The 25,833-nt window shown below is 39.8% G+C and overlaps 1 protein-coding gene across 1 annotated transcript in view; it reads left to right on the top strand.

Moving 5' to 3' along the window:
• Positions 1–5,331: 5,331 nt before the first annotated feature.
• CCDC93 (CCC complex scaffolding subunit CCDC93) overlaps positions 5,332–25,833 on the top strand; it is a 52,852-nt gene continuing 32,350 nt past the window's right edge. The window contains exons 1-7 of the mRNA XM_082483965.1: positions 5,332–5,411; positions 6,507–6,620; positions 9,003–9,097; positions 11,662–11,773; positions 15,896–15,994; positions 17,406–17,462; positions 22,265–22,365. Coding sequence (XP_082340091.1) covers positions 5,370–5,411; positions 6,507–6,620; positions 9,003–9,097; positions 11,662–11,773; positions 15,896–15,994; positions 17,406–17,462; positions 22,265–22,365 — 620 coding nt within the window. The 5' untranslated portion in view covers positions 5,332–5,369. The remainder of the gene's footprint in view (positions 5,412–6,506; positions 6,621–9,002; positions 9,098–11,661; positions 11,774–15,895; positions 15,995–17,405; positions 17,463–22,264; positions 22,366–25,833) is intronic.

Genomic DNA, 25,833 nt, shown 5'->3' with positions numbered 1-25,833 from the left:
GTAGATTATTTTAAAGACAATGAAGTGAAATAATTACTCATGCAATGCTTGTAATTCACAGAAAAGGCAAAGTCCTATTGACTTGAATTAAACGGGAATCAGATAAGTGGGAACGTCTGTGTTCAGTACATCGCATGCCTTTCCACTCACTCTTCAGCCTATTGTCCTTTTTGTTTAGCTCTGTTCAAGGTAACGCTTCAAGTGTTCCTCTTGTATCTCCACCTTTCCATCTTTTCTACTGCCACATCACAGCTATTTTCTCTTGCACCTCTTACTACTTCTCTGCCTTTTCAATTCGCTTTCAGAAAAATTGACACAGAAGAAGAAAAGCCAAAGAAACTCCTTCACCTTAGACGGTGTTTCTCTTGGGAGTGAGGAGTACCTGTCAGAAGTCTGTTACTGATTCAGATGATCTGGCTCCATCAGAGAACTTAACTGTTCATTCTTACAACTATTTTAACTGAAGGATGTGCCATACCATTATGACACATAGAAGGTAAAGTCTAAATCCATACATTTTGCCTAAAAAAGCCACAGTGAAAATATACACCTCTCTGCCCCATTTGTAAGGATTTGTTGGTTCTAAGACAGCCAGTGATGCAACACCCTATATTCTTTTGGTCTTTGAACATCAAATAAATCTTAAGGGGTGATTCTATTTGGAGAAGTTTTACCTTTTAAAAGTATATCTCAAGTTCCTGGGCTTTTTGTTTTCCGATGATTCCAAATCAGATTTGCTCAGACTAAATATAAAACTGAAACAAAATATTTCTTCCTGGTGCTAGCATCACAGACACAGCTGTGATCTGGAATTTAATATCCTGGCCCAAATCGAGGACTGCGTGACGCACTCACAGTGCAATTGTTCACAGTTTCTTTGTATCTTCTCAGGTAGAGGCTCAATGACTCAGACTTAATTAGTTGTTCCACGGATGATACTGAGTCAGAAAAACCCACTTCATTCTCCCATAAATTAAATTCTCTTGACTGTAATAGCTACAGATGCCCTGAGACCCTCCAAAGAGAAGCTGTGTAACAGCACCATGCCAAACAAACTTCACGATGGGTAATTACTCTGTGTCAGGGTGTACCCTGCCCGTCCTTGCCTGAGCTTTGCAATGAGGACCCATGGAGAACCTGAGAAACTCCTCGGTAGGCTGATTTTCAAAGAGGGCACAGTACGTACTCTCTGAAAATCAAGCCTCTCAGAAAGTTTCTCAAAAATCAAAGTACCCAAAGTGACTAGTTTACTTGAATACTCTGACCACAGTCTTTTGAGTGATGCAACCAAAATCATGACACTGCAAAAGACAAGTCCGGTAAAACTTCAGTATTAATCAGATACTTAGTTGTAATATCCTCTTATTCTCCAGACAGACTGCTGTGAGAGAACTTGCATGGATGAAATTGTAGAGAGAACCAGCCATCAATTTTGTCAACTTCTGTCAACTAGGCCGTGAGGGAGCTGTGTTTTTTTCTTACCAGAACATCAGCATTTTCACCATTGGACTGTCTTGTCCTCTACAAATTCCACAGGCCATGAAGTCTTTTCTCCTCCTCCTGTTTAAAAAAGGAACTATAGCACGGCCCTTTGCTAACCACATCGCAACAGAGGTGACCATAAATAGGACCTTCTTCTGTTTTCTCATCTGTGACTCCCACCTGTTTTACTTGCGTTTGCCTTGGGTTTGGTTAGGATGAACTAACAGCTTGGTAAATTTGCTAAAAATGTTCATGTTAACATTGCCAATCTTAATAAAACCACATTAAAAATGACACAACCATCATTTGCAAGAAAAATATTTTCCTGTCTCCCTGTATGTTTTAAAATATTAAATGCAGAGAATAGGATTCATTCAGAGGGGAGACTGGATAGGATCTTGGCTAGACTGTACATTCAAGATGTCACCAACGGATGTGGTAGTGGGCATGTTTAAAACATCACTATTTAATGTTGTATGTGATTGCTGAAAGGGCACTATACCTTGCAAAAGCCTGTTTGATGGGATGCAATGGTCTGCTGCAGCCTCTAACGCAACGGCTACTGTAACAGGTCTGTGACTTTTTCATTTCACAGTGCACAGAGTCTCACTTCCACAGATGATAATTGGGCATTTGCAATTGCCTGCCGAATGGTTCCTCATGCCTGCTACATCTCAAGCAATAGATGAAGGGGGGGCTGAATAACTGTAAGGAGATGGGATACAACCAAGACAACAAATTAAAAAAAAAAGAGTAAGTGCATACAGAGGAAGATAGTGCTGGCAGTATTGCTAATTCCAGAAATCTAGATGAATACCTCCGTGGCAGGAATAATTTAATTTACAGATTACATTTAATTTACAGATTAGGGTGGAGGTGATCTCCCAGACAACAAAATGGGTTGAAAATGGAGCTCATCCAAGATATGAGCCACAGAAAACAATGCAAAAATTGATACTGACTTTGGAAGGCTTGGGTTCAGTTCTCTGCTGTTGGCTTGAGCTTCTGCTGTAACTAGGAAGGCAACTCAGAATATGCAGTCATGGCGTCATTGGGGTCCCTAGTCCAATGTAATCATTGGGATCCTTTCCATTTACTCCAAAGTGTCCATGACACTTTGTTTTATGGTATACATAAAAGAATGTTGTACCCTAACAAACTGACACTGTATCATTACGCAGTGAGTTATTTTATCTTTATTTTATCTGCCATACAGGATTTACAGAAACAAATCTGTCTTTTAGGCCTCCTCAGCATAGAGATCCTTCGAAAATTACCCAAGTCTGCCTGTTTATTTATCTAACTGCGCCTGGCCAACAAAGAGTGGAGCCCTTGCTGTTGCTGTTTTAACGCCATCTCACATTTTAATTCCTGTTACAAGAAAAACCAAATTGTGCTAAAAGATCAGTGAAACCTATTGCTACATTTTTCAGTGGTGACCAAGTGTGATGTTGTCAGAAGTCCAGGCTGAATGGCAAAATAAATTGTGTGGCTATAAGGAATGGAGGAAGCTAGCTCAGCTTCATGGGGTCAACATTAATGAAATTGAAAAGTCAAGGCAGGATTGTTCAAAGCTGCTGCACTAAAAGCCAGAATTTGGCTTACCTTCACAGATCAAAACAGAGCAGGGAAAGGGAAAACGAAGACTAAAGCTGAACCTGCTAGAGATTTGTGAGCACAAAATCTAAAGATGTGAAGGAAGGGAGGTTTTTCTTTTCTAGATGGCGCACCTCTTGGGACTTTTTATAACCTAATTGGTATTTAGAAGATTGATTATCTAAATGTTATAGGCGACAACGGCTCTGTCTGGATAACTGGGTGAATTTGCATCACAATTAGGTATTGGGAAGCAATGCCTTTGTGGAGTATTTTATTGAGGTTCAAGTCATCAAAGATGAGTTGTAATGACAACAGAGATACGTTTTTGTGTTTTCATGCCTTTCCTTTTAATTTCCTAACCATATACCAGGTGAAGGAAAATTCTAGCCTTCAGTAGATTTTTCCAGTCCTTGTGGTTACATAGACGTAAAGCAAATTAAAAGAACCTATTACCTTTCTATACTATCATTTCAAGCCAGCTTTGCGATTTTGGGTGCCAGTTGCATGAGTTCTAAAGTTCCTAGGAGTTAATTAGCCCCATCTCCCTCCTTTCCTTTATTGATCTTTAAAAAGCCAAAGAAACAGTTAAGTTTTCCAGGGTAAGTTTGATACTCAGTTACTACTTAAGTCCCTAGTCCTAGTCCCTTGGCTTTTTATTTATCCGTTTTCTTTAACTTGTTTCTTTGAAAGGGAACTTTATGACCATATCATGGCTCAGGAAGCTTATTTCCAAGTTGATGTTTCTTTTCAGGAGTTATGGTATAACCTGCGCTGGCTGCTGCCTCTGAAGGTCACATACATCCCTTCCTAACGGTCCTCTGTTTCAACCCTACTTCTTGTCCCTGCTTTCTGTTTGTTTGTTTCAGTCTTCCTCTCCATGACAATCGAATTAGAGCCATACAGTTCTCTGTGAGAAGGCAGACAAAAAGCAGAAAGCCTGCATTGCTCTGGTGAGCATGTTAGCCTCTGGGGCTGTATAACAGCTTTCTGCAACTCTAATTAAGACGTGGCCTGTGGTTACACCAGTACGTGGCCTGAGCCAGTCTGGCATATTTTTGCTTTTATTATTATTGTTTTGATCCCTCTGTCAGGGCAGCAGTCGCTATGGTCTGGCTCGTGTATGCTGTGCTGCCCTCCAACAGATGGAGACGATGCCTTTGCGTGGCTTTTTCTTGTTCCTTCACCTCCCCGAGATGTCTCTAGCTTAACACAGAGTTTATTTTTTATAACGCTCTGTGTATGGCTAAGAGCCTAGAAACTGAACGCCTGGGGTAGACTTGAAAAAGAGACCACTGTCAGGTATTTCCGAAGCCGTCGTCAACAAGAAACGTCACCCAAGCTGTGGATTAGCTTACTACCAGGCTGTTATCACCCACTAAACCCTGGTGCATCGGCCTCATTTTTAATTCGTGAGTCCAAAGCCGGTTAGCGACCCACCGGTGCCCGGGCGCAGGTCCCCAGCCCCTGGCCCTGCCAACCTACACCCACCTTGGCCAAGGTGGGAGGGGAGGCCAGGCCCCAGCACACCCAGTCCCCACCAGCAAACAGCCGCCCGCCTTTCCCAACGGGGCTGTGCTCCCACAGGGGCCCCACCGCACGCCCACCGCCGGCAGCCTGAGGTGGCACTCGACTGAGGGGTGCAGAGGCTCCCCAGCGTGGGACTGGGCAAAAAATAGTCAAATCCCCCTCAGCTGCGAGGTCACCCAACGCGACCAAGCTGCTAATGAGGGGTGGCAGTGCCCTTGCGGGACACGAGAGACCTGCGAGGTATCTCCACTCGGGCACTCGCCCTCCATGCTGCTGAGAGGCCTCAGGTCCCCTCGCAACGGAGTGAAAAAAAAAGAGGAGGGGGGGGGGGGGGGGGGGGGCGGACGGCGAGGCAAGCGCCGGGAGCCGCGTGCGCGGGCAGCCCGGAGAGGGGCTGTGAAGGGACGGCCTCGCCGGCCCGGGCACGGGGGCACCCGGGGGGGCGCGCAGGGGCGCCGCCCGCGGGCAGGGGCGGGCGGGGCCGGGCCGGCGCTCCGGCGGTTGCGCTCGGCGCAGGCGGTCACATGAGCCGCCGGGGAGCCGCGCGAGCCCCCGCCCTCCTTTCCCCCGCCACCCCTTTGGCCGCGAATGGCACGGCCCGGATGCGCTTGTACGCAAGGAGGGTGCGGGCGAACCATTGAGCGGGGGCGGGGGAACCCGGCAGCCGCTGGCTGGGAACACCCCCTTCGCCCGGGCGTTGCGGCGGCGGCGGGGGGAGCGGACGTGACAGGCTGGGCGCAGGCTGCCGGAGACGGAGGGCGATGGTGGTCCCCAGGGGACAGGAGTACCAGGCCCCCCAGGAGGTACCGTAGCGGCGTCTCTGCCGGGCAGAGCGGCGTTGATGAGGCGCGGCCGCCCGCTGTTTCCTCCGGCCCCGCTGCACCGGCTTGCCCGGGGCTCCCTGCCTGCTCCTTCCCCTCCTCGCCTCCCCGCGGGCGGGGGCTGCGCCGGCAGCCCGGGGGTCAGTGCTGGGCTCGGCCCTGCGGCCCACGGCCCCGTGAGGTGGGGTCCCTCCGGGCGGCGGGGAGCCGGGCCCCGCTGCGGGAGGGGGTGGGGGGTGGCGGGCCCTGTGTGGGGCCGCCGGCGGCGCCTGTGTAGGTCACCTTCCGCGCACCATCACGGTTTCCGTGTCCCCTCCGCTTGCCAGGCTCTTCAGGTCTCCGTGGGAGGGTGAGGAGGAGGCAGCCGAACCGATTTTGGAGGAGGGAGGTGGGGAGGGCGCGTAGGGAGGTGCGGGCAGCCTCTGAAGGAAGGGGTAGACCTGAAGCCCCTCTCTGGGTGGGGGGTGTCTGGGTGCTCTCTGCCTCCAGCAGATCGCGTACGGTCCTGGAACTGCGGGGTTTTACCCCGTCACACGGCGACAAGGGCACTCCGAAAAGGGTGCTGTGCGATGAGGCTTTGGAGCACTCAAACTATCCGGGCTGCCCGTCAGACTTCACTTTCGTGTTGCTGCCGTACTTTGCTAAAAATTACATTACCCACAAAGTGGAATTCCCACGTGAATTTTTCCTCCTGTTTTTGTAAAAAGATTACAGAAGTGTTAATGTGAGGGGTACGGTTTTGTGAACCCTGACATTGAAAGAAATGTGCGGTATGGAGAATAAATTAACTGTCTTATGGCAAGAGGAGCCATCTGTCTGGCTGGAGGCAAGCGGTGGACCAGGAGTTTGAACAGCAAAAGCAGATTACAGTATTTAACTGGGTGAAAAAGATGTGATTTTAAACCCGTGTAGAAATGCATCACCTATTTCTTCAGTGTCTTTCAAATTAACAACAAAGTTGCTAATGGAAGTCGAGGTTTTCACTGATACGTGGTCTGTGTTAAGATAAAGTTTGGAAACCATTAATTTGAAGAATAAAAGAGAAACTTAATTAGTATTGTGTGTTTCGTTTGTCAGGTTGAAACAAGAGAAGATGAGGAACAAAACGTCAAATTGACTGAAATTTTGGAACTGTTGGTGGCTGCTGGGTATTTTCGAGCAAGAATCAAAGGATTATCACCCTTTGACAAGGTGAGACCAATGCAGTATTTTTAAAAACCTTTTTTAAGTATATGAGGATGACATATTTTTTGCAAGTTAGTTTAACAGTTCTAGGTGATCAAAAAAAAGATACTTGGAACTCATAGAATCATAGAATCTTTAAGGAAGGGACTTTGAATGAAGATCATCGAGTTCCATCCCCCCTGCCATGGGCAGGGACACCTCCCACCAGCCCAGGTTGCTCAAAGCCCCATCCAGCCTGCCCTTGAACACCTCCAGGGATGGGGCCTCCACAACTTGCCTGGGCAATTTGTTCCAGTGCCTCACCACCAAGGCTTTCCTATGTAAATAATTCTGCAAATGACCCAGTTTCAGACAGATAGAACCTCGTCCGTCTTCAAAAATGATTTTGTGCTGCAAGGCCTGTCTTAAAGGAGAAAATTGGATGCAAGCTAATTCCTGGTGTGCTTTTTTGTGAGTGTTAAGGCCTAAGTGAGAGTCATATATGAGGAAATTTGCCCCTCTGTAAACTGCAGTTAGAATAGCTAGAAAGACTTGACACTTGGACACAGCATGGTAATTTTAAAACAAAGTATTCATTGATGAGAAATGAAGAAATATTTTTTTTTGAGAGGCTCTGTGTAAGAATGGAACAGTTAGCTTAGCGAGCTTATTTTGGGGCTGTTTTTACATATCTTTCGAATGTTATGTACGTGAACTTTCCATTGTCCTAGGCAGGAAGTGTGTGACACTGGCAGTGAGCAAAGTTCAGGTTGAAACAAGAGTTCTGAATGGTTTTTAATGCTGACTCTGTGAGAAATTCCTGAACCAAGATTTGAAAGCACAGAACTATGGCAGCCTTGAAATTGACTCTTCTGTTTGCTGCTGTGTCTTTCATCATAGCACAGCCTTACTTTGCGATGCAATTTTAGTTTCTTCAAACTACTTGGCATTACTGACCTTAACTGCTCAGGAGGCTGTGGACACAGACGCAAGGTAGTTTCAAGGAGACCGCCTTAGGATGTAATATTGTTGCGTTTATGTGTAGAAATGGATGCATCAGGTTTATACTTGCCTAAATACAATTGCAAAGTTACTGTTTCATGACAATGCCCAGCCTTTACAAAAATGAGCATTGCTATTGAAAATGATTTAGGTGCTAGTATAAAAGGGATACTGGTCAACAGTTTCAGAGGGGAATGTGAGAGGGGTAATGTTAGAAAACCTTGTATAAAACACCCTGATTTGCTTTGCGATGTTGGTACATTATTCCGCATTTCTAATCCCTTTTTCTCTTCTTTGCCTTTGCATACATTTAGGTTACCTTACATATGTTTATGGAAGGTTGTCTTTAAATATTTATGTAAAGTTGATGAAATGGTTCAAGAGTTTAAATATGCCTAAGTATCTGTAGGAATAAGGGCTGAAATACAGATTTCTACAGAGCTGGGGATTTCCATTACTATGTTGATACTGTGCCCAACACTTGGTGTTGCATATGTCAGCAAGCAAAGAATAATAGTAGCAAAGGTATATAAAAAGGTAAATATGTGAATACAGAAATTATGATCATTGATAAAATTTTTATATGTTCATTTTTTAAAGATCATGACATTTCATGTACTGTCATGGTTTTTATCTTTTTTTTTTTTTTTCAAAATCTGAGAGCTGTTTCAAAACTAATATATAAAGCTAAGAGAATGAGGACTTTAGAATACCACTGACTGCTGTCTTCCTGTCTTCTTGTATATGTGTATTGCATGTAGAAGTTGATAAATGTACGCTATTGATAGATATTCATAGAATCATAATGGCTGGAAAAGACCTTTAAGATCAAGTCCAACCATTATCTAACTCTACCAGGCCCAGTTCTAAGCCATGTCTCTGAGCACCATGTCTAAATGGCTTTTAAATACATCCAAGGATGGTGATTCAACCACTTCCCTGGGCAGTCTGTTCCAGTCTTTGATAACCCTTTCAGTGTAGAAGTTTTTCCTCGTGTCTAACCTAAACCTACCCTGGCGCTACTTGAGGCCATTTCCTCTTGTCTGATCAGTTGTAACTTGTGAGAAGAGACCAATGCTCACCTCTCCGCGACCTCCTTTCAGGTAGTTGTAGAGAGGAATAAGGTTTCCCCTCAGCCTCCTTTTCTTCAGACTAAACAACCCCAAGTCCCTCAGCTGCTCCTCAGAAGACTTATTCTCAGGACCCTTCACCAGCTTTGTAGCCCTTCTCTGGACCCTCTCCAGCACCTCAGTGTCCTTCTTATACTGTGGTGCCCAAAATTGAACACAGTGCTTGAGGTGTGGCCTCACCAGTGCCGAGTACAGTGGGACAATCATCTTTAAGATGTATTTGGTTTTACCTCTTCAAATGAAAATGGAACTAACCATGCTGTTGCTCCTTTACCAGGTGGTAGGCGGCATGACGTGGTGTATCACTACATGCAACTTCGATATCGATGTTGATTTATTGTTTCAGGAAAACTCTACTATCGGTCAAAAAATGTAAGTTGATTAAATGGCAAGTGTATTTTTTTTTCTTCTCAGAAAAGAAGCAGCGGGCCGGGGCGGAGTTACCTGATATTTGCTTGTTTATAAGGAAGGTTTCTAGTCCAAGTTTCCTGCTTTTCAAGACCACTCATTTGCAAAACATTGCACTACTTTCTGGGTTTCTCAGACTGTAGTTCTGTAAACTCTATAACCAGAAAGAAGCATATCCCAAAAAAGGCAGTACTATTCCACTCTGGGCTGCCATGTTCATATATCCCTACTTAGCAGTGAAAGCATTTGTGTGACTCCACATTGAACTGGATTTGGAACTGATCCAGATTAAAACCTACTAAAAAAAAATTAAAAGAAAAAAAGGAAAATAGCTTTAACATTAATCAGTTCCTGGATCCAGTTCTCTCTGCAGCTGCACAGATGCTTGTGCTGGCACAAGGGGATGATGCAGAGGCCAAAACAAAGGGCAGAGGGGGACCACGCTGCTGGAAACGAGTGCAACATTAGACCTTCCTTAAGTTCTCCATGTCTGCAGTTTTCCTGTGTAAATAACCCCTGATTCTCCTTTATGGTTCTGGGTTGGAATTGTAGGCATCAGCAAACAGAATTTAAAGCATGACACTTGCAGAAACAGTTACCTGCCCCATACTGAGGAGGAGGAGGAGTTCCTGATAGCAACCCAATGAGGCCATTTTGGTTTGATTCATTTCTTATGCATGGAATTTGCTCATAAGCCGGCTAATTCCTGTATTAGGGAGGTTGTAAAAATTGTTTATGCTGAGAAAGGGAATACATTCTAAACTACATGATTTCTTTATGCATTTCTGTGATAAAAGAGCCATAATTAAAATTTGCAGGAAGTAAGAATATCTGGTCAAGTTACAGTTGTGTGAAGAGACTTGTTTGCTCAGTGTGGTTGAAAAGAAAATCTGTGCTGTTTTCTTGAAAGTTATTTAGCATCAGCAATACTGTAGCACATTTAAAAATGAAGATTTGTGGTTATTGCCATTAAACTTGGAGACACTCAAATCATCATAGATAACTAACTACATAAAACATTGCTAAGTGCACAGAGTTAAACAGAGACTAGGCATGAAGGTGGTGGTGGTAGTTTTTATAATTGCCAATTTTTTATAATTGCCATCTTTGTTACCCTTAAGAACAGCAGGTTAGGGAATAGTTAAGTTGTTCTAAAAATGTTCTGTTGTCTTTCCAGCTGACTGGATGTAAAACTGGCAAAACAAAAACCAGGCTCCTCTCCCAAAACAGCAACAATGATTTATTTGTAAATCTAAAGTGTTCGAGTCACACAAGCATAGTCTGTTTTGATGTCCATGTAGTGTTTATATCGGTGGTGGCTCAGTGCTTCTGTGATGTTCTCAAGATAAGGAAAAGTTGTGTTTTCCCAGTATTATTCTGAAGACGTTTTGATGGTGTCCTAATATGTAAATGCTGGGTTGAAATAAACATGGAAACATACATTAGGAGAGGATCTTGTATCTATTGGATAAATAACTTTTTTTTTAATTGCATTTACTTTGATTGTGCTGAGAGGTGCTGCTATTTTCATGTTGTAAAATATTAGTATGGTGTCATAGTGAAATTGCCTTTTATGTCAAAGTTTTCACTGCTCGTAAGAAGTTTAGCTTTTCAGGCTCTGTTCCCAGACTTTGGTCTCTTTCTTACATCTCTTGCTCCCCTTTTGTTTTTCCAGAATATCAGTTGTCCATTTGGGCAGTACTGAATATCACTGAGGTCAGTACTGGCCAGTTAATTCTTTTTCTTCATGGAAAAATAGTTTTATTTTTCCCAGTACAGTGTTCATCCACAGTCCTGACACCTGCTTTAAAAATATGCTCAAACCAGGACAACAGCATTGGTAGCAAAAAAAATACCTTGCCCTAAAATAAGGGATTCAGTGGAAGCAGAATGGTTTTCTTGTAGATGAATCGCTTGTGTAGGGTAATCCTTTCACTTTACCAGCTGTTACTTGAGCGGTAGAATGAGATGGTTGCCAGCAAATTCAGTTTTACTCACTTCAAAACCATGTGAACTATACTGTGTATTTAGCTTTTATGTTTAATATGTATTTAAACTCATAAAGTTTCAGTAGTAATGTCAAGATATATTTTGGGGAGTTCTCCTAAACAAATTTTTAAGTCCTTACATTTGTTTCTGGACTTTCTTTGAGTGCATATCTTTTATTTAGTATAACTGTTCTTAAAGCTAGTGTTTCTTCATGTGTGCATATATTATGATATACAAAGGTGTTTGTAGATGTATCTTATATGGGCATTTCATTTGACCAGATATGCAGGTCTTTAAAATGAAATCACAAGGTAGGAGCCTGCAAGAGGGGTTAATCACCTCTTCACAGACTAATAATATATATAGTACAATGTAAAAGCTATTTTGTAAATGAAAGTTTGATTGTTTTCACAGCTGTATACAATGGAAGCCACTAGAGGGAACCTTCTAACTGCTAACTGTGTTTGCAAAACTAATTTGTAATACACAAAAGAAAATTGTAGCATATAAAAATATGTGGTTTTGTTGTTTCATAATAGTGCCTTAACAGAAAAAATTGTGTCAGTATTGCCAAAAATGAAGTGCCCTCATCGTTTGGAACCACATCAGATCCAGGGACTGGATTTCATTCATATATTTCCTGTTGTACAGGTAATATTTTTGTGATGTATGGATACTTTGCTGAAAAAGGCCTTAAAACTCGCATAAACATTTTAACAAAGATCTGTTTGAATTTTCTTTGAATGTTTATTTAGCTTTAGAATGAATAATCACAGAGAAGTAGTTTAAATGAATGTTTTTAAAGAATTGAGTGACGTTATGGATGATGGAATTCTTAAGTATTGTTTCATCCATATTTAAGAAAATCACAAAACAAACTCTTTAAATTCTTTGAAAGGGAGTCAGATTCTGCCTTTTGTGGAATGTCTGCTTAAAGAAACTAAAATTTAAGCTTGTTTCGGAATCTGATAATCTACTTTGCAAGACTAGGACATAGAACAAACATCTTACAGTCTACGTTTCTGCTTATAGATTAAGTTACGCAGATAGTCATGTAATCAAAAGGATATGAATAAGGCGAAGGCCAGTTAGGGTTGTTTCTTTAAGCATAATTCATCCTTCATTCATACCACTTAAAACCTGTATGGGCAGAAAAATAAATTGCTTTGATGTGTGATCCTATTACTGTGTATTTGTTGAGCACCACTAACTGACCATGTGCATGCTCATAATTCTCCATTTTATTAAGGTTTAAGCTAACATGTGATATGTTCCAGTTAGTCTGGTATCTTGAGAATCATTGGTATGTCATTACCATTTTTTTATTTTACTTTCATCTGCACACAGAAATGTATCTTTGATAAATCGGGAAAATGAAGACCATTCAGCAAGCTTCTTTTTCATTAAATATCTCCTTAATTCCTGTCTTTGAAAAAATTTAGCAAGAAAGAGTTTAATCTAAATTCCAGTTTGTAAGAAGTGGGGAAAACTTTCTTGTTATCTTTACAAGGGGCTGCTGGGAAAACCACACTTAACTTCACTGCCCACAAAAAGATGTGTGGTGTCTGCTACTGTTATACAGCTTTCAAGCTGTGCTTGTGCTGCCTAAGGTGGAAAGTTTGTATCTTGTTAATGTGAGTTTTTACTTCTAAACTTGTATTTTCCTACCCCCTAAAAAAAAAAAAAAATCCCAACCCAGGTTAATTTCTTGCCCTAGTCACTTGGTGATAATGAATGGTTACTTTTATCAAATACAAGACTTCTGTCACGGGAAAAATAATTCCTCTCCTAAAGTGAGAACATGAACTATTACTCCTGCTGTAAAAACTATAACGCTAGGTGTTCTTTTCTCTGACCTGCTTTATCCAAAACCTTGATTTGGAATATTGCCTCTGGAAAGGAGAAATATTAATTCTAAGCAGGGAGGAAATCAGCTTTCTCCAAGAGCAGTGATTCTCAGTATTAGTAGCTGACCAGTAGGTGGTATATGTAATCCATACTTGGTGAAGAAGTCTTTCTTGATGATCTTAGTTTTTTTAATGTAGAGGATCTTTTTTAGAAATTAAGGCTTTCTGTCAGGTCCCTGTGAAGTTCTGCCTGCTCCGGGTACTGTTTGTTCCCCATATTGTCCCATCCAAGCTGGGCATTCAAGAAAACTTTTATGGGTGTCACCAGTGTACTGTGTTCTGAAAAGTACCATGCAAGAGCTATAGTAGGCTGACCACACCATAGGATGTAGGAATTATGTATTTGATAATGACATTTTACATGACGCCCTGTTAAATTCAAGATTTTGCTTGCTATCTGTAAATTTCACATCAGTCCCCAAATCTTACAGAAGCTCTTTCCTCTGCCTGGTATTGTGTCCCAATAGCTCTTGCACTGTGCAAGCTACTCTGGTGAACTTGATGGGAGGAATTTAGATTAATTCTTCCCAACAGGAAGAGATCAGATTGAGTTGGCTCGCTGCCATAGACTGTAGCAGAACTTAAAAAAGAAAAGAAAGAAAAAGATTAAAAAAAAAAAAAATATCCAGTGGGCAGAAATGGTGCCGTTCTTCCTAGTAAATTCTGCTTATATTCACAGAGAAAAGTATGTGCACAATCTTGTGTTGAGATGTGCTTTGTAATTAATAGTCTGCATTTTCATCTCTCTTGTTGTCATCATCTTCCCCTCACTTTCCAGGGGTTCATGATTATAGCACAGAAAACTGTTGCTGGTTCAAACTTGGATCCCAAGATTGATCTGATCTCTTATGTGACCTCCTGCACAGGCTGTCAACAGCCCACAAGATTTATCTTCTCCAACTTTGTTTTAAAAGTACTTCAATCTCTTGTGGCTTTTTGTGTGGTCTTATAAATGTCAGAAGTAGTCTTTTTTCTTATATGGGCATGTGGTTCTTCTTGAATGCTTCATAGGCTTGAAGATGCGTCTTTTCATGGTGGAGCTGTAGTTTTTGAAAACACTAAGTGATCTATAGCAGGAAAATTTGATAGAAATGCATATAATCTAGCAGTAATGGCTTCTGCCTGGGGTTGTGTTCCAAGTGGTATGTTGTGTCAGAGTATAATGGACTAATGATACAAGACAGGTTCAGTGTTGGGTCCTGGCACTGAGAGCCCAGAACGTTTTTATGTTCAACTTTTAATAACTTCAAGTTCCAGCAGAGCTCCCATCTCCTTCCATTCAGACTGACAGAGATGGGTGCTGTGAACAGTTCAAGCTTGCTTTGTAGAAGGATGGCCATATCATAGCCCACAGAATGTATAAAAGCCACCTGGACTATCCCTTTGTTTTAAAGTATGCTGCCAAGGGCTTCTTCGGAGTAGAGGGATGAACCTGTATGCATGTAGAGTATAATCATGTTTTTGTATATGTGCTGCAAATCCAATGCTTCCTAGAACCGAGGGATTTATTATGTATTCAGTATGACCTGCTCAGTAGAAGGACAACCTTGATAGCTTTTAGAGTATAGCAGAGTTTTGAGGTTTTTTGGATGTAGAATAGGATGTACGTTGTGCTGGCGGCTACAGATGAGCTCTTGGTCTGGTGAGGTATGCAGGCTATTCCATGGTACAGATGAAAACAAAAAGCCAGAAAATTAACATTCCTTTGTTTCTACTTTTACTACTGCTGTGTATTTTTTTTATTTTAGGAATCATTCTCTGTTTTGATAACATAATGTTATTAATGATTAACAAGTAATAACAATTAATACTATAGATAATATAACTACTTAGTGTGGTGAAGTGTACTTTGTTAAAACATATTCTTAGCTTAAATAGTAGATTTCTTGTGCTAGGAAGTAGGGTTTATGCCACTCAGATTTTTGGGAGTGTACTTTAGGTTTGTTTTTTTTAAGGGGGGGAAGTATTTTTATTTTTTTCTTCCTTAAAGATTCAGGCTAGAATAGTAATGTTTAAAGTGGCCCACATCCATTTCTATTCCACAGATGCTCTTCATTTTCCTTTTTGGAAAGATTTTATTGAAGATCCAATTTTTTGGATTACAGAAATTCATATTGGCAAAATTTCAATGAACTTTGCTTATGCTGGTGAAGATTTCATATGTTTTCATTTATAAGTGAATTTGTCAACTAAGAATTCCTAATAGTTGAAATTTACAATAGATTTTTCTTTCCATGCTTACTATAAGAAATTAATTAGAATATGAAAGAAATTTAGTATATGAGAAGTTACAATGTAGGCTAAATAAAGGGGAAATCATGCACCAAAATAACTAACTTTGCTTTACAGTGTTTACAAATAACATTCAGAAAAGTGTTTATTGGGGATACCAGGCTGTGCTCCAAGGAGCTTATAAGGGAAGGCAGTTTGATCTTCTTTGCACTATCGAATCCCACTGCAGTGTGAATGTTATGGCTCATTGAGGTTTATATGGTTCAGTATAGTTCAATAGGACAAAGAATATTTTGGCTTTAATATATAAAACTGATTATAATAAAAACCATGTGGTTTCTTAGCTTATGCATTATCTGATTGCTCTACTGAGCTTTTTAGTGCATAGAAGAAGAGCAAACGAAGTTTCTAAAATAGCTAATGCTGAGTCATTTTTGGGGAGTAGGTCCCTGAGTTACCATGTTTACAAATAAATGTTCTTGTTGGTGTTCTTAAAATGTGCTTTTATCTTTTATAGTGTATTAAACATAATTATGCAGTAGTTTGGTGTTTGCTGCTGTTATTCTTACCTGTTCCACTGATACAAACCTTTTTTTTTTTTTTTTTTTTTTTTTTTTTTTTTTCCCCCCCTCAGTGGCTGGTGAAACGTGCAATAGAAACAAGGGAAGAAATGGGAGACTATATCCGTTCTTACTCTATATCACAATTTCAAAAAACTCACAGACTACCGGAGGTAAGAGCAAGCCAATTCTTATAATATGTCAAATGCTCAGGTGCAGCACCAGCTTCACAGCTCTGAAATCAGCACAATATACCAGAGTTGCTTTTGCTATCGTTTTATTAATAGGTCCTACAGGACTCCATACACAAATTCAGCTGGGCGAAGACTTGAAACATTATTATGACAGAGGGTTCATAGATACTGGTTAATTTTTTCATAACAGTTGCCTTAATTTTTCTGCAATATTTGGTATTTTTCTGTCAGTCTGGTTTGCCAGGTGGCTTGCTTCTAGAGTGGATCTAGAGCTCTGTGCAGTGTATTCAGGCAAACCATGACTGGAGCTACTTTGCCTGAAATGTGTTCAAGAACGCCCGGCGTGCTGTAGAGAAGCTGATCTAGCAAAATGAGAGCTGATATGCTGTTAATGCTCTATAACTTGGGGTTTTTTTGGAGTGCTCAAAGTCAGCTGTTGTCTCCCTGTATCCAAACAGCAAAATTTGTTCTTGAAATCTAGATTCCTAAAAAAACTTCATTCAAGAACTGAACTTGAGGAAAGACAGAGAAGGACAGGTTTGGGTTGAAAGGAAATGCATTTGTCTCTCTAAAATACACTTGCCAGAGGAGTGAGAGGTGCAGTTTTATCTGGAAGTGTAGTGGTAAGAGTAATTTTGCACTGTTTAAGATATCTGGATCATATTCCTTCTCCTTCTGATAATAATGAAATACTGCCCACTTTGAAGTTACGTGCTTAGGATCACAACACTGTTCTATCTTCTTCCTATTCTGCGGTAATGATATGAAGGTTCCTTGGTGTAGGAGGAGAGCTGGAACAAGCTTGGATTTGTGCCTATAGTGCAGAGCCATCAGTTCTGTTCATGCATATCCCAAGGCGATTCCATATTTAAAACCTAGAACGCAAATTTTGTCTCTAATTCACTAACAGCATTAAAGGTAGATGTCCCCAGCATTGGGAAAGACAGCTGGATTTTTTTCACTTGAGGTGGTTTGGATTTTGTTTGATTTGGGTTTTTTTAATTGTTTTTAAAGCTTAGAAACTAAAAGAAAAAAAACCAGTAGGGGAAACTTCTCTTTTCCACACTAAGCCCATCCCAACTTCATTTCTTCATAGTGTAGTAATGATTGGAGATCCCGGTGGTGGGCTGGGATTGCATTTGTGTCAGGTACTGTATAAGCAGAGAGCAGAAAGACTGCTGATCTGGATGCAGTTTTAAAGACCCACCTACCTATCTGATGAGAGAAGCAAATACTTTTCTGTGTTACAGGAAATCGCTAACATTTCACCACATAATTGGGCAGCTCAGTTAGAAAATATGTAACAATTTTGTTTGCTAAACTCATTGCAACGGTTGATATTTAATCTCCATTCCTGGTATTTTTAATAATCTCCGTTAATGTCTTGCAGGATGATGAATTTATGCAAAGAAAAGAGAAGGCTATGAAAACTGTTACTGATATCTTTGTAAGTATGTTGGATTTCTATGATCAAGAAGCAAGTGGTTTTGGTAACGAGATGGTGGCGGTTAATTCTCTTTAATGCAGCTGATCCTGGGTTTTCCCATGAGAAGGTCCCAATTAAATTACATGTCAAGCTTCAGTCTTAGAACAGATCTCAAATGCCAACATATGAGATTGAAAACCTTTTAGGTGTACACTGTACAAGTAGGTAAACTGTGTCAACTGCCTGCACAGAGAGTGTGGAGTTCCACGCTATCAAAGAGAAGTCATAAGGTAGCTTTACAGGCTATTAAAACCTTAGCAGACTAAGTGTTTGAAGCTATCAGCAGTTAGACTATTTATCTTTAAATTAATCAAAATGGCGATGATCTCCTCAATTTAAATGTCTGCATTTCAGAACTTGTCTTTTTTACTTCTTGTAATTAGCAGTGAAAACACACACCCTACTTCGGAAATGTTTTCTTCAGGTAGCAAATGTTGGTTGGGAAAGATGGTATCATTTGTGTTCTTTCTTGTCAAATGCAGAACTTGTAACTCTTGAATAAACTGTCTGCTTATATTTTTTGAAAGCTTGTTCATGTATGCTACCAGGAGGGACATGCAAAATACATAGACCATGCACTTTCTCATGCCTAAATTCAAATGCCTAGCTAGCAGTTGAGTTTATGTCCTTGCTTTCTCTCGAATTTGCCTGTTTGCTTGTGATTTTGTCACTTCACTGTTTCTGACTTCAACAGTTTGCTACCTTTTATTGCTTTCATTTTTTTGACCATCTTGATAAATTCACATGCCAGCATTTGAGAAGTGATGAGAAATTTTGGTATGCTTAGAGTGGGACGCTTCCAAGGCTCTTCAGTAAGTGGTGAGACACTCTTCTGGCAAATCAATGCTGTTTCAGGTAGCTCTACCCAGATACCCTAAACTCTTCATCCATGAACAGTGGTGTTAAATGCCAGTATAACAACTATATGATAGCCTGCATAACGGACCAAACAAGTCATCTTACTCTTTCGTTGTAGTTGTTTTTTCGTATTAACTACCCGAGTGCTGCTGAGCCTAATATATGTGGTTGAATTACAGTGTATGTTTTAGAAAGACATTGCTGTGAAACTCTCTAGGTGATGACCAATACAAATCCCTTGCTTATCAATTTAAATAATTACTCTTGCTTTGAAACTTTCAATTACAGCCCTTAACTGTTGCTCCTCACGATTTGGTTTTGTTATGGTTTTTTTTTTTATTTGTTTGTTTTTACTTATTAGCAGACTTACAATGAGTCTTTTACTCCAACTGGCAATACGTATCTTTCCAGTAAGATCCGTTTCCCGTTTTACAAGTTAGCTCCCCTTGTAAATGGGTATTATTGTTTTATTTGTGCACCTGTATAACCCTTTAAAAATAGAGAGAATGCAAATTCCAAATGTGTGTTGTATCAAGTAGGACTTGAAATTCATTGAGCTTCTGCTCATTTTCAATTTTCAAAATAATTGTCGTAATTTTTCAAGTGTGCCCATCTACTAGGGTTGTCTTTACATAGCACTAAAGATTCTGTATGCAAGTGACGAATACCAACCTTGTTGCTGAAGAGATGGAAACAAAGTAATCACAGTGCTGTTATGAGACCCCAGTACCTAGAATTTTTAGTGTCATTTAAAAAGCCTTAGAAGATATTTATTAACAGTGATGAAGGGATCCCCTTGATTGCTGAGGAACAGAGGTGGTTTCAAGTTCTTATCTTGTTGGGTTTTTTTAAATTTATTCTGTTTTGTTAATGCATTTATTGGGGAGAACTTGTCTGAAAAGAAGGAATGCAATTTACTTTCAGTAGTAAATGTCAGGTCCATTCAAGTGCCTTGTCCACAGTCCCATGGGTTTCCTTTACCTATCTACCTGCATGTTTTTTGAAATTGGTTTTTAGAGCTCAAAGAGAATGACATGGCAAATGTGAAGCAGGTACACATACGCCAGATCAGGTGTTTCTTGGCTGGTTAAAGCCAGTGAATTGGTTTTCATTTGCCCAGTATATTAGGGCTGTTACTTTAAAATTCATAGGTCACCTTCCTGGAATCAGATATGCATGCGTCTACTTCTGCAGCTATTCAGGGTCCAAGAATGAAACAGATAATGGAAAGCAAGGGAAAAAAAAGGTACAGTCTTAAAAATTCGGTAGTATTTTGCACCATTCAGCTAACCTGTCTAAATATCTCTGAATAACTCTCCTGCCTTTGAGCCTGCGGGCTGCTCTCCCCAGTTTGGATCTATCTGCATGTTTGAGTAAAAGTGTATTCTGTCTTTTCCTCTGGATCACAGATCTCTAGTTTTTACGTGCATCTTCATGGTAAATAAAGTTTTCACATTTGTTCATCACTGTTCAGGTTATCATTAGACAAACACCTCTTCTTTAAATGTATGAGCTCTGTCAGGATTATATCCTCTAGAGCTGGCACCTGATCTTCTTAACGGAAGGATTAGTTCAGGAGATCTCTGAAGGCATCAAGGCGTGAGTGCAGTCTAGAAGAACACACAGAGTGAATTTTCAGGGGAGAAAGTGCACGAGCTTTCCTATCTATCCATAGGAACTGGAAGGAGGAGAAGGCGGCTCTTAGATGAGGGCTGTTTTGCAGGTCACCTTTAAATTATTATACATTGGAATTGGAAGAGAAATCCACTTTCCTAAAAGAGGACCAGCAAGTGTGAAAGATTAGTCTGTTGTCTGAATTCATTATTATAACTCTGGTCTAAGGACCTACCCTGCCCTTCTCAAGGGGACAATACAATGAGATTTATGGTCACAGTCAGGCCTAAAGGTTAGATAAGGGAATGTTAAATATCAGTAATGGCTATTGGAATAAGAACTACTGCAGCTGAAAGGTGACTGTCTAGTGAATTGAGATTATCTGGCGGTGGTTTTGTTCAGCTACTCAATTATTTGATGCCAAGACTAATGTTTATTGTATGATGCCTACACTTTATATAGCACAGGTATAATATAGAAGGCCACCATAAAAGCTATAATTACTTTTATGACTTACATTGCTTTTCTGTAGGTGTGAAAGTACATGTTATGGGAGATTCTTGATCATGAAAAGCTTTTTCATGTGGCAGGCAAAAATGTAGCAAGATTTAATAGCTGAAAACCAAGATGACAGGAATTCAGATTCGAAATGAAATAAAACTTGCAAAGGGAAACTGACAAATTCAGGAGAAACTTGTCGAGGCGTACTGTCTATTTTCACTTGTTTGAAATCTCTGCTTTGGGATTACATGTCTTTGAAAAAGGCTGAAAGCTTTTTCAACGATGTTATGGTGCAGGAATTGCTTGTTGAAAATAATAGTTTGTGTTGTACAAAAAGCCAGATCAAGCAAAAAATAATCTTCCTTTTTTATCTTCTTTTAGTATCTTTGCAACTTCTTGCATTCAATCTTTTGTCCCACATGACTAGGTTTTTCTGAAGTTAAATGTATATATGGAAAGCCCAAGCTTTGATTTCACCTTTTGTTTTTGCAAGATATTTTTTCTGAGCATTCTGAGCCTGGCCCTCAAAGGATTTAGAAGATATGAAGAGACCAGAAGAGAGGGGCGTGTTCGTTTTTGATGTTGTTTATTTGGAGGTGTTGATGAAGTTTTTCTCTGCTGTGGTGAGGGCTAGAATTTCATTTCAGCAAAAGGAGAAGAGAAAGTGTCACCTAATTGATTGAGAGAGACACTTTTTAAAAAATACCAGTTGGAGTAAAAAAAAAAAAAAAAAAAAATCTTTGAGATGACACGTTCTTGGGGTTTTGTTTTTTTTTCAGTATCCTTGCATGATAGCAGTAAATACTAGACTTCAGGTAACTTCAAAATCTTTGTACCAACAAGAGAAATGTTGCATTACAGACTCGCCAAACAAACAGCAAAAATAATTCTAGTCAAAGTAAATCCAGTTTCTAAATTGGGAAAAGCTGAGGATCTCATGATTATTTTTTGTTTGGTTTAGTTTTTGGTTTTGTTTTGTTTGTGCTTGAGGTAGAATAATTTTTCTAATGTAGTTATATAGACTTTTATAGTGGCATAGTTGATCTATATGGAAGGAGGAAGACAGAAGGTACTTTCATCTAGGCCATGTTTACAGTGTTATACCAGTTGTGTCTGTGTTAATGGTCACGATAATGGCTCTGTCCTTTTGTTTCCGTTTGGTTTTTAAATTGGAAGTATCTCTGTCAGCAGAAACTAGTACTTGTGAATCCTTGTTTTGTTTGATGGGCTGTTGTCCAGCTATAGGATCGCATTAGGATAGCATGAGATTGAATGGTTTTAGTACCAAACTTCTTAAGATATTTTTATTCCTTAAACTGCAATAAAAACTACTTTAATTCCATTGTAACCTGTGATTATTGAGTAGATTATAATTACATTTAGTTATCTAATAGGAGATCAAAAATAGAATTAGCTCACAAAGGAGGTAAGATTTCTAGACACTGGCATTATCAGCTGAATCACAGGGCTTTTTTTTGTTAATAGATGTTGATTGTGTTTGATTTGTCTTTCAAACATCATGGAGGAGATGGTTGAAGAAATCATGTTTGCAATTAAATAATCATATTTTTTTTTTAAATCTGGAAAGACAGGTCCTGTAGCAGATCGTTTAGAAGTAAATTCAGTAAGATTTTATCCTGAAATTCCAAAAAGAGAACGTGAAGGATGTTTATTTGTGTAAGCATATTGAGTTGGAAAGCAAGCAGTGGTACATATCACTCTAGATGACAATTCTTCATTTCTTTTAGAAAAACCTTTTACAAGCTCTGAATTTGTTCCCTGTCTTCCAGGAGGTTTACAAACCCCAGAGAAAATATAAACGTCAGAAGGGAGCTGAAGAACTGCTAGATGAGGAATCAAAGGTTCATGCTACGCTTCTGGAATATGGCAGGTGAAAGGCTTCATTTAATTGTCTGTGGTTTTTGTATTGTGTGTATTTAGAATCATTCCATATAAAATTTGGATTGTGCAGTTTTTTTTCTACTAGAGAATCAAACTGTTTCAGATTTAATCCTGTTTGGTTTCAGGTTTTGTTTGCTTACCCTGTAAATTCTCTGGGGACTGGATCATCCTCATATGTGTGAACAATGATTTGTACAATGGGAACCCTACTAGAGTATGTTTATTTAACATACTTGTTCTGTGCTTCATAAAAATGGCTTAAATTCATGATGCTTCCAGGTAGTGTCTGTCAATCAATATTGCCTCTTTGCAAGCAATCCCCAGAAAGTTGGGAAGAAAGGAGCTGAAGCTGTTATTGCTTCTTTTTGTAGTTCTAATGTGTTTGCTGCATCAGGAGGCTGAATTATGGTTTACTGTTTTTTCTTCTTACTTTCTGCAAACTTCCACATAGAGACAAAGTTACCAAGGTTTGTGCTTACCTATTACTTTTGGAAGTCCCTCTGGTTTACCCAGAGCTCTCCAAACACATAAAACTAACGTTAGAGAGTTTCTGTTTCTAGTTTCTATTTCCAATTTTCTTTCCATAGTTTAGTGATATGGACAGCTTGTCTGCTGTCTGAGCTCTTAACGAGTGCAAATGACATTTGAATTCATTTTTGTATCTTCTGTGGCTTCTCCCCCAAAGCCATAGGTTGGGTTTTTTTGTCTTATTATTTTGAGTACCTTCCTTTTACCCTTTTTGTGCATTCATCTTGACACACAGTTGAAATCGGCAAGTGCCCTGGTTGCAGATTGCTTATAGTTTTCCCCTTTCATTCATGGTGGTGTTTCGTGAGGGCAGCATGAACAAATTAACATCTTTCAGCTTATTTTCCATTAAAGTGGGATGAAATCCTCTGTGTTTTCCTGATGGAATGAAACTCTTGGGAGATGAGTGTCCTATTCGCTCTTCTGATGTTGCATAAACATTATATACAAATGGTTAACTGTACAGTTTTTCCTTTCCCTCCACCACCCGTGGAGTTCAGTGCAGTTATCTGAGGTATAGCAAGCTGATTTAAAAGCCTAAGATGACTGGCAGCTCCAATGAGCTTAATCTGTTCAAAACAGAGAGCGCTACAAGGAAATACAGTACCTCTTCTGTATACGTTAATGTATATATGTCTATATATGTTAAACAGCTAATTTTATTAACAGCATTCACAAATTCTGTGGGCTGTAGTCTTGAATGAGTCTTAGTATTTTTGTAATGCTAGTAAGCAGTTAGGCTTGATTTATCTCATCCATTTTAGATCCCAGTTCCTTCCTCCCCAGTGAAAATTGAATTTGCAAGTTGGTGACAGCATCAGGGATTGTTCTACTTGGCATGTGGACTTCTTCCCCGACTCTTTAGGGGAAGACATGCATGCTGAAATCTTTAGATTAGATCACCTCGTTGATACCTTATCAGTGCTCACAATGGGAATCCAAAGAGCTGGTATGGAAAAATGAAGGGGTGTATTCCTTTTCTGTCTATTTAGTTTCTTGTACTGCTTCAGTGTCATTACTATGTATTGGTGTCAATAGACGTCTCCTAATAAATAAAAAGAGTATAAAATAGGTTATGCAGTTTAAGGGAATTTTTGTATATGACTTTTCTAGAGTAATTTCAGGTTTGGTTTTTTTTTTAAAGCAAAACTGAAAATCAGTATATAGCTTGAAAATTGAAATAAATAGAAGATGTTTTCTATAAAGCCTCACAAATTGTTTTAGCTTTAGATACTGTGGAACACTTGAGACCTAAGTAAAGCTCATTTCTTATGGAAAGAACGATAAAATATAAAAGCAATCAAAATGGATGATGGAGAAAGTTTAAGTACAGAGAGAGGAAATAAGAACAGAAAAGTAGGAGGCGTTGACAACATAAGGGAACTGCTCTTCTGTTGTGTAGCGTATATCACTACATAGATAGGAGGAGTGGTTTGGGACTAACAGGAAAGATGAACAACAACTTATGAATTTTGGGAAGGAAAACGCCTCTTCAGGATAGTATTTGTTGAGATGATCTTGATGCCATTGCAGAGTCCTAGCAGAAGAACAAATGGAGAAGAGGTATTTGGTGTTTGAAGGGCATGGAGTGTGACAGAGGACTTGCTGGACTGATTATTTACACTGGTGATATGAACGAAGGACAGTACTTACTAGAAGACAAATACAGTTAGTTATTTGGTGTGAAAAGCTTAACATTAATTGAATGGAAGTGGGAGAAAATTAGGATTGTTGCAAGATTTGAATGTGTATTGGTAACGCTTTCATACTGAATTCTCAAAGCATAAAACTCTTGATCAGAAAAATCTTTCTGATCTAGTGCAAAAATAAAGAATATCTGAGAAAATGACAGTAGTGAGCCACACATAATGTCTCGTTCATGTGTTTTGGTAGAAAAAGAAACTCTTAAGGAGCATGGTAGTATGTCTTAGAACCTACTAATAAAATAACAAGAGTGCAAGGACTCAGGTACATACAGAAATCTGTGGGGGCAGTAGGGGTTACTGTTCACTCTTCAACAATGCTGGGCAAACTAGACACTGCTGAAAAGAGCAAATAGTAAATTTTGCTAGATTTAAGAGTAGAGTTGAATGTTTTTAGACTTCAGATAGTTAAAGTGAACCCTTCATTCTTTTACTGCACGTAGGTAGTAGTTGTAGAAAATCGTGAATAGAGGATTTTTTTTCCTGCTGAATGCCCCTTGGTTATCATAGAAATGGCTCCTTTCAGAGCACACCAATCATAGGACTTAATTTTCTCAGTCCAACAAACAGTATCAAGTATTGCGACGTCCTGATGCCAAGTGTGGTGTTATTTGGATAGAGTGAGTGATAGTGCCATATTCTAAATTGTTTTTTGATCCTGTGGGCTCCAGCTTAAAGGTTGTCAAAAATGAGCTGGAATGTGGTAGGCCAGAGTCCGGCTTGAGAGTGGAGTGATGCCAGTGAGCATCTTTCCACACAGTGGCATAGTCTGTTTCTGCTAAGGGCTTTCATTGCCATGTCTTTGCATATTATCACATCAGTTTTCAGCAAAGGTCGTTTGCTATAACAGATGTGAAACTTTAAGTCTGGGAGGCATCTGGGTTCTCTGACGATATAGCTGATGTTTTACTTTTTGTTATTTCTGTTCTGGTGCAGTTCGTTATTTGGATGCAGTTATCTGTGTGAAAATAAATTTTTGCTCCTACAAAAAGCGAGAACAGATGTACGATAATGGCAATACTGATTACAAATACTTTTATACCAATACAACTTTACGCGTATTCTCTGGGAGGGTAGTGCTCTGCCACATGCTTTGTACTGCTAAGCTTTAAATTGTAGAGAGAACTTTATGTTGGGGAATTCTTGAAAACTTGGTGTTATGCTGCAATAAAACATGACTGAATTTACCTCTTGTGTGTCGAATAGCAAACTGGTGACGATACTGC

This window comes from Vanellus vanellus, assembly GCF_965231255.1.
Source record: "Vanellus vanellus genome assembly, chromosome: 5".
Lineage (NCBI taxonomy): Eukaryota > Metazoa > Chordata > Aves > Charadriiformes > Charadriidae > Vanellus > Vanellus vanellus.
This window is presented reverse-complemented; position numbering and strand designations above follow the sequence as displayed.